General features: G+C 39.6%; 1 protein-coding gene across 1 annotated transcript in view; it reads left to right on the top strand.

The window, feature by feature from the left end:
* The first annotated feature begins 2,447 nt into the window (after positions 1–2,447).
* The window catches only part of OVCH2 (ovochymase 2), a 35,021-nt gene continuing 28,187 nt past the window's right edge, over positions 2,448–9,281 (top strand). Inside the window, exons 1-3 of the mRNA XM_077772892.1 lie at positions 2,448–2,535; positions 4,858–4,967; positions 6,685–6,776. Coding sequence (XP_077629018.1) covers positions 2,448–2,535; positions 4,858–4,967; positions 6,685–6,776 — 290 coding nt within the window. The remainder of the gene's footprint in view (positions 2,536–4,857; positions 4,968–6,684; positions 6,777–9,281) is intronic.

The following is a 9,281-nucleotide window of genomic DNA, read 5'->3' as shown; positions in this document are numbered from 1 at the left end:
ACCACTTCAATATATCCCTTTCTGCAAGCAGCTACAATGTACAGTTATTCTAATCCCTGGAACTCTGGGAGGCTTGGGGACCTGGTCTTATTGAAAACTTAGTGTTCCAGAACCTGATACAATCTCCCTAAAGAATATATAGTTTCTTAACGTTAAAAAAATTTTTTTTAAATGTTTTATTTATTTCTAGGAGAGAGAGAGAGACAGTGTGAGCAGGGGAGGGTCAGAGAGAGAGAGGGAGTCACAGACCGAAACAGGCTCCAGGCTCTGAGCTGGCAGTCAGCACAGAGCCTGACGCGGGGCTTGAACCCACGAACCGCGAGATCATGACCCAAGCGAAAGTCGGACGCTTAACTGACTAAGCCACTCAGGCGCCCCTAAAAAATTTTATGAGAGAGAGAGGCAGCATGAGCAGAGGAGGGTCAGAGAGAGAGGGACACAGAATCCGAAGCAGGCTCCAGGCTCTGAGCTAGGTGTCAGCACAGAGCCCAACACGGGGCTCGAACCAACAAACCGTGAGGTCATGCCCTGAGCTGAAGTCAGCTGCCCAACCGACTGAGCCACCCAGGTGCCCCTCTCCCTAAAGATTTTAACAGCAAGGGTTACAGTTTACACTTTCAAGAGATTAGATTACCAAACTTTTAATGACCAGCTTCATGTTGGGAAAGACTGTGTTGATAATACTGATAATTATGATATATGTTGCTACAAGAGCTTAAAGGAAATGTCTTCTGAACCGAAGGAATATGAAATCCCATCACATATCTGTGTGGAGGTCAACAAAAATGCCCCACTCTCACATGGCAAGGGAAATCTCATCATTTTTCATTTTAGAGTCAATTTGTTTATTCTGTGATACTAGAAGCTGGCAGTAGGTTGAAAGTTCAAAGGCTCTGTGGTTTAAAGGAGACTCCATGCCTACTTGAGGCCAGTCAGCCCTGGCACACCCCAGGCATATGCTAAGTCTTCCTGTAATTTTTTACATTAGTAGCACACAATAAATAGACAAAATACAGTGATTTAAAGTCAGGAGGGCCATATTGCTAGTCAAACTGGTATGGAAAGTGATTGACAAAATATAACAGGATCTGCAAGATCACTTCTTGTCAAAAAAAAATTGAGATTTTGATTATAGTTTATTTATTTTAATGTTTTATTTATTTCTGAGAGAGAGAGAGAGAGAGAGAGAGAGAGAGAGAGGCAGCATGAGTAGGGGAGGGTCAGAGAGAGAGGGAGACACAGAATCTGAAACAGGCTCCAGGCTCCAAGCCAGCTGTCAGCACAGAGCCCAACACAGTGCTCAAACCCATGAACTGTGAGATCATGACCTGAGCCAAAGTCAGACACTTAACCAACTGAGCCACCCTGGCACCCCAAGATTTTGATTATAGTTTAGACTTGGATTGACTACCTCTTATTTTTGATGCCAATCCCTACACCAACAGCCAAAATTTTCCAGCTTCAGGATTAAAATATTTGTGGAAATATCTCAATTGTGGGTTTGAATGTCCTTCCTTTTTGTTTTGCCTTTATATTATTTGCATGTGATGTATTTTTATAGAATTGTGTTGTACAAGGGAAAAAGTTGTCACAAGGACGTTGAAGGCTTCTGGTTTGACATTTGCCCTTCGGGGAAGTTGATTTGTAAAAGCAGACAGACAAATTTCATAGATGGGATTGGCAAGTGTTTCTCCCAGACTGACCATGTGCCAAGAATTCAGCCAAGGAAGAGGAAGACTTGTGTATAATTCAGAGCCACTTCCCTGTGCCACATCGTCTACCAGGTGGAGAAGTGAAGGAGATTTATTGTTTGCCTTCTACGAATATAAAGCATGGTGAGAACATGTAGATTCACAAATACCCCAATGCACAGTGTACTAAATGACTGTCTGGTAGCTTAACTTCCTTACTGAGTGTGCTATCAAATTATCTTTCCTCTCCTCCCCTCTTCTTCTCTAACACATGGCTATAACCGCCCATTTACAAATGGAAAATAAGAGAAAGAAAAATGTTTTAGAATATTATGATGGGTTGTTTGCAAGCATGTAGTATAACCTTGCAAATAAGGACAAATTTGATATTCAATCTTCTTGTAGAAAATGGTAACCTATTTACTAAGGAGTAAGTAATGTTTACATATGAAACCTTACACACCAACCATTTGGCTAGCCAATGTACTCTGGGGGAAGCAACATACTGATGTGGGTGTAATGGGACATGTAATATTGCTGGATCAAGACTATGCTTCTGTGGTCGACTCCCCACATCTTGCTTGCAAAGATCTTTGCAAGAAAGCACATTCAGAAACATTGTATGGGCATGGTTGAATGACTCAAGTCTTGGTTAATAAATAACTTTCTTTTAAGCTGGCTTCTTGCTGGTCTGATGGGCTTCCTATTTGGTTCTTTTCAGTCTAAATTTTCAAGGAAAAACTTTTGAGTCTCATAATGCCTCTGAGCAAGAATAGGCTCATTTTACTACTTGGAATGCTCTGTTTGGAACAAGGTAAATCTGCAACATTTCCTCTCCCCAAAGGTAAGTTCCAAACAAACTCTAAACTGCCTTTGTCTGAAGGAATAACTTTTGCTGGCAATGGACATCACAACTCCAAATCAATATTCCTTTGGGGAAATAGAAGCATATAAATTTTGAGATCTAATTGTTTTTCATGTAATTATTTTGGGCTTCTGTCCTGTAATCAGCATATGAAACTGCATAAAACCTTCATAGGATACAACTTGAATAAGATGTATTGATCTGGAGAGAAACCTGGGATCATCCACTTATTTGGACACATTGCACAATCCCATCTTTTTTCATGGAGCAAATTCTGGAAATCAGCATCTATTGGGAAGCACTTGTAATCTTTTGGAAAATTATCTTGCTGGGAAAAATGAAGTCTATTTACTGCGGTGCCTTATGAATAGTCTTTTTTCCTTCAAGTAACATAAGGTGAGAGTAGTTCTTGGCAGACTTCTTAATAGTCAGAGTCGTGCCAGCCCCAAGAATCATCCTTTCTGTGTTTGCTTCAGTGAATTTAGGAAATAGTAACCCTTGTGTCTAATTTAATTATGATACATTCAACCAAAACAGTTAGAAAATAAGTTTTTGATTCAATGTCATGCCTGCATTAGGTTCAAAATAAAAAAGGCTCAGTGTTACATCCATCCTTTGCTGTTAATTAGCTGTGACTTTTTTTGATTCTTCACTTTTTCATCTGCAATTCAGAGGCATTAGTGCTTGGTTCACAGGCATTGAATGGGGATTAAATGAGAAGTTATTTGAAAGAGCTTTGTATATTTTACCATATTAATATATTTTACCATATTAATAGCAATGCTCTCAAGGATTTGCTCTCAAGAAAAAAACATTTGTTCATCCATCCAATTTTCTAAATGTCTACCATATGCTAGGAATTGTGCAAAACCTTGGAAATCCAAATATGGATAGAACATAGGGTTTTTTCCCTCAAGTAGTTTATAGTCTAATGAGAGAGACAAACAACTCAGTATCACAATACTGAATGGCAAAATCTATAAAAGTGGGGAGGAAACTGTATGACACAATACAAGAGAGACATTTACCACAACTTGAGGAAATCAAGGAAGACTTCTCAGTTGAGGTGATGACTAAACTGAGGAATAAGGATTAGAGAGTTCAGCTAGGTGAAGAAGTGGGTGATTGTCAGGCAGGGTTTTCTAGGCTCTCCTTGAAAACATGCGGAAAAGAATGACCTGCAGAAGAGACAGAAGATGTGCCATCCTTGAATTACCAGGCAGCTCTAAACATCTTTAATCTAGCTCATCTGCTAGTTGAGAAGTCAAAAAAATTTTGAGGTTAAATAAGTAAGTGCAACTTTTTCAGGGATAAAGTCTTTCTCCACAAAAAGGAAAGAGTTCTTTTTGCCATTACCTGGCATCCCTTCTAGCCTAACCCCACTCTGGTGGGTGAATCAGGACATGTCTTCTCTCTACTCCACTCTTCTTGAACAACCTGCCACTTTCCACTTTCATAAAGATTTAAATCCAATATCTGACAGTGTGCCAGGTAGCATAGACCATGATCTCCACTCAGGCTCCTGGGTGGAGCAGAGAAGATGTACATACAATTACAATCTAAGGCAGAACACAGCATCAACCACTTCACTACTTAACTGAGCAACTTCTATTCATCATGAACTATTATAGATATTTTGAATTTAGATATTTCTAAGGTTAAGTTCCTATCTTTGAGAAGACCACAGCCTAGCTGGGTTGAAGAACATAAAATTAACCATGTTCATATGTGATAAATGTTATAGAAGTACAGAATTCTGTAAGGAGCCCTTAAAAGACCAGACTGCTCAAAATCAAGGGGGCTATAGTTGTGCTAACCCAGTGGAGATCTACCTCTGGGTCCCTTCACCTTCATAAAAAAAAAATGTGTCTTCATGGTATGCCCATTCTTTTTTTTTTAATGTTTTTTATTTATTTCTGAGAGAGACAGCATAAGCAGGGGAGGGTCAGAGAGAGAGGGAGACACAGAATCTGATGCAGGCTCCAGGCTCTGAGCTAGCTGTCAGCACAGAGCCCAACGTGGGGCTCGAACCCACAAACCATGAGATCATGAGGTGAGCTGAAGTTGGATGCTTAACCAACTGAGCCACCCAGGTGCCTCCATGGTATGCCTGTTCTATGTGACAAAAGCTGAACAATCCCATGTATGTAAATCACAGCAAATTGCACAATTAACATAAAGTCATTTTGTAATCTTTCCACATGCTCAACATCCTACAGTTTCTTGCTCAGAAAAACTTCCTGTATCCCTCAGTTCCAGGAGCAATCTGATCACTGAATTTTTGTCTTCTCTCTTTCTTAGCTCCCACTTGTGGGCAGAGTTTGGTGAAGGCACAGCCTTGGAATTACCTTAACATTTTCAGTCGCATTGTTGGGGGAAGCCAAGTGGAAAGGGGTTCCTACCCCTGGCAGGTGAGTCTCAGGGAACATTCTCTGGCAGGTAGACTATGAGCTGTCTCAGTACTGGATCTCCCAGAAACACATGCTAGTCATCAGTGCACTCCATTCTGCCTACTTAATCACCAGGTATCTCATGAGTGTGAGCCAGGATCCAAGTCCCTCAAGATGTCCATCCATCGAGTTCCAGAAAATATGTGGTCAGAATAATCATATGCACTATTGGCTTGCTCCGAAAATTGGAAATGCGTCCCAAATTTCCAGCCCCTAAGACAAAAATTTCACTTCAATAAGCTAACAACAAAACAAAACAAAACAAAAAACTCTTGAATTTACAATTTAAAAAAATNTTCCACATAACACTCAGTGCTCATCCCCAAAGTGCCCTCCTCCATGCCCATCCCCCCCTCCCTCCCATCTCTTAGTCAATAATTATGTTGTATTGTTATCACTAAAGATGGCCAGGAAAGCCGAAGGTGTCATATCCATAGGTCGACTTTCTGTTTGGAGATTTGTACCTATACCATACAAGTGAATAGTCAAGAATATTGCCGGATTAGACGCTGATATCCTAAGAATTCTCTCTCAATCTAATTTCCTGGTCTTCCCATGCCAGAGAAAAGCCTTTGTGCTTCTGTCTCTAGCCTATGGTGTTCACATTTATTGTCTTTGACATTCTCCCAGTTTTCTTTACCTTGAGAGCCATATTGAATTCTTGCCTCTTAATTTTGTGAGCAATAGCTCCTTGCTTTTACTTGAAGTCAGTCACATCAATTTTTGGTAATTGGATATTTAGTAATGATTGGTTGATTGAATTTGTATTCTGTAGGTTGACTGAATGGCTGAGTCATTGTCATTTGGTTAACTAATGAATTAATTACTTGGTTGAAGAGTGGATTTGATCAGTTGCTTATTTGGTCAGTTGGTTGACTAATCAATTCAGAAGTTCATATTCAAGTCCTAATCAGTGGTTTTACTTCCTTTTACTTCCTATTCTTCTCTGTATTAAAACTTTTTCAACAGTTTATTGATTAATTTTTGGTCAAAAAGAGACAGTTCTAATAAATTGCTTTCTTTCGAATTCTAATAATGGAATTAACAGCATATACTTGTACTCTATAAGCCATTTTAGAGTCAAATCAAATATCATGAACAGGATAAACCAAAGATAGAAAGTAATCTGTAGATGCAGGTTAAAAAATAGGCCTGAAGTAGTGGTAGAGGTCAAATAGTTAAAAGCATGACAGAATTGTAGATACAGACTGTTCTCTATGAGGCTTGAAGGAATTGAAGCATGTGCTGAAAGACTGCCTTCGCTCTCACCTTGTTTTGCTTCCAAATCTCTTCATTTGGACTCTGGTATATCTTATACTTTTCTTTCTTTCTCTTCATTCACAGACATTGTTCATATTGTTAGAGTAACGGTCTGGGCCAACACTATTATGAAAATCAATCAATCAATCACAACAATTTTTACTATTAACTCTACTAAACCCTTATAGCCAACCATCTCAAATTAACTACCTCTCCTGAAAACCAGGGTTGGAAATGTTCTGGTTCCAACACTGCCCTTCTGAGCTGTAATGGGATGGGTTTTACCTCTTCATACTCCACAACTTCTAATATTTGTACATAAAAGCCTGGGTTTATGTTTCAGTGTATGCTCAGTCTCTAGGTTTTGTGGGGGTCACAGGACATTGACATGCTCCCACTTCAGCTCTTTGTAATCCAGGTGTCTCTGAAACGAAGGCAGAAGCACATCTGTGGGGGAACCATCATCTCTGCACAATGGGTGATTACGGCTGCTCACTGCGTTGCAAACAGGTAGGGAAGGCCTAGTTCATGGTTGAATGCCAGATTATCCACCTTCTCCCCTGGAATCAGCAGCAGTAACCCTATTAAAACATGGAAATGGGTGATTTATGCTAAGCATGGGAACATCCTAAATGCATAACACAAAAATGGCTCAGTGACATTGTCAGAGGGTATTTAACTTGGTATTTAACTTTCTTTGCAGGAGTTGAAAGCTTTATTTACTTAAATATGACTGCAAGTAATTAAAGAATATCATCAGGGAAATGCAAATCAAAACCACACTGAGATACCACCTCACGCCAGTCAGAGTGGCTAAAATGAGCAAATCAGAGAACTCTAGATGCTGGTGACGATGTGGAGAAACGGGCACCCTCCTACACTGTTGGTGGGAATGTAAACTGGTGCAGCCCCTCTGGAAAACAGTGCGGAGTTTCCTCAGGAAAATAACAATAGAACTCCCCTATGACCCAGCAATACCACTGCTAGGAATTTTCCCAAGGGATACAGAAATGCTGAGGCATAGGAGCACATGTACCCCAATGTTCATAGCAGCACTCTCCGCAATAGCTAAAACATGGAAAGAGCCTAAGTGTCCATCAACGGATGAATGGATCNATGGATGTGGTGGGGAGGGGGGAGATGGGCATGGAGGAGGGCACTTCTGGGAATGAGCGCTGGGTGTTATATGGAAACCAACTTGACAATAAACTATTTGTAAAAAAAAAAAAAAAAAAAGAATAACATCCAAGTGAAAACAAAGTATCACAAAGATATATTTGTGAAAAATTCTCTCCTAAATTTCAGTGAAAAAAAAAATCTGGTTCATTATGCATCTTTAAAAAATTGATAAAAGAACCCAGGGCTTCTAATTTTGACTTTGTTTCACATAATAAAATCTAGATACGAAATGTGTACTCTGGAAAATATTGTTTATACCAGTATTTTGCTTTTATAAGAAATGTCTGTTCCTACTGATCCCATGTTTGGGGGATTTATTTGTGATTTCTGTCTGTGTGATGGAGCTGACATTAAACATTATTAATAGAAAGCCATGCCCCGGTAGCCCCTGACAGCATCACCCATCTTTAGTCATGGCTCACTGCAGCTGTTGGAATGCAACTTTATGTTCTAGTAACTCACTTCTTGATCCAATGTCTTCTGCCACTTCCAAAAGTGTAAAAACAGTTCTCCTCCCCAAACTCAAAGGTCGTTTTTGTTCTATTTTTTTCCTTTGAAATAAACTTACAGCATTAAAAGGTAAAAAAAAAAAATTGATAGAAGAAAACAAAGGGAGGCCAGTAAAAATGTAGAGAAGTCTCCCATGTCTCCTTTCCTACTACTGGTCATGCCTCTTTGAGCTTCAGTCTAACAACTTCCATCTTTTTTCCACTTTCCTGTGCTCTAAATGTTCTATTGTTTTCAGTGCTCTTGGTAGTCACTAGACTGAAATCAAGATCATGTCCCATATTTTCCCTCTTTCATTTTAAATCAGCAAACATCCCCTGGACATTTACTTGGTACTAAACACTTTGGGGGCTACCAGGATACAAAGGTAAGAAAGATGGAATTCCTGCTCCCAGAGAGTTGATAGTCTAAAGAAGAGTTAACTGATAATTTCACTGCAGTGTGGCAGACGATTAGGCTAAAGAGATGCTGTGTATTAGATCAGTTACCCAATATAGACAAGAGCTGGGAAGCGTATGCCAAGGGAAAATTATGCCCTTTTCAGTTCTATAAAAAATCATCACTTCTCAGGGTGCCTGGGTGGCTCAGTTGGTTGAGCATCTGACTTTGGCTCAGGTCATGATCTCATGGTTCATGGGTTCAAACCCCGCGTTGGGCTCTGTATTGACAGCTAGCTTGGAGCCTGGAGCTTGCTTCAGATTCTGTGTCTCCCTCTCTCTCTGACCCTCCCCTGCTCATGCTGTCTCTCTCTCTCTCTCTCAAAAATATATAAAACATTTAAAAAAATTAAAAAGTTAAAAAAAATAATCACTTCTGGGAATGAAAGTTGCCCAAATATTGTAAGCCCAAAGTTCTTAATGCAACTGGATGCACCCTACCGAGTTCCTTTTAGATAACTTTGCTACAGGAAGAATGGAAATAAAATGGTCTTTCCCATCTCACACCATGTCTCTAAATTACATATATATGGAGAAGATCCTCACTTCTCATTGTTTTAATCAGTCCTAAAGCCTTTACTGTGCATACTCTCTGAGATATCAGAGTTTTGGTGCTATTATGTCTTTCACAATATATACTGAGCATTAGATCTCTGATATTAAAACAGCATATTTAGGGGGAATCACAAATCATTCTCAAAGAATCTCACTGATATTGAGGCCATGCCAGCTAGTTAGAGTAGATGCATAAAGTCCACTGTGGCTTCAGACCCTCCGAGTTACAATATAAATGTGTTTTTAGACATTTTATGAATAACATTGCAAAGTATTCAATTTATCGTGTTATTGGCTCCATTTGAGGTCACTCTTTACTAGTTCCCCACTTAAATTG

The sequence above is a fragment of the Crocuta crocuta genome, unplaced genomic scaffold, assembly GCF_008692635.1.
Source record: "Crocuta crocuta isolate KB4526 unplaced genomic scaffold, BGI_CrCroc_1.0 scaffold382, whole genome shotgun sequence".
NCBI classification, from domain to species: Eukaryota; Metazoa; Chordata; class Mammalia; order Carnivora; family Hyaenidae; genus Crocuta; species Crocuta crocuta.
The sequence above is the reverse complement of the archived record's forward strand: the minus strand, read 5'-3'. Positions and strand labels throughout refer to the sequence as shown.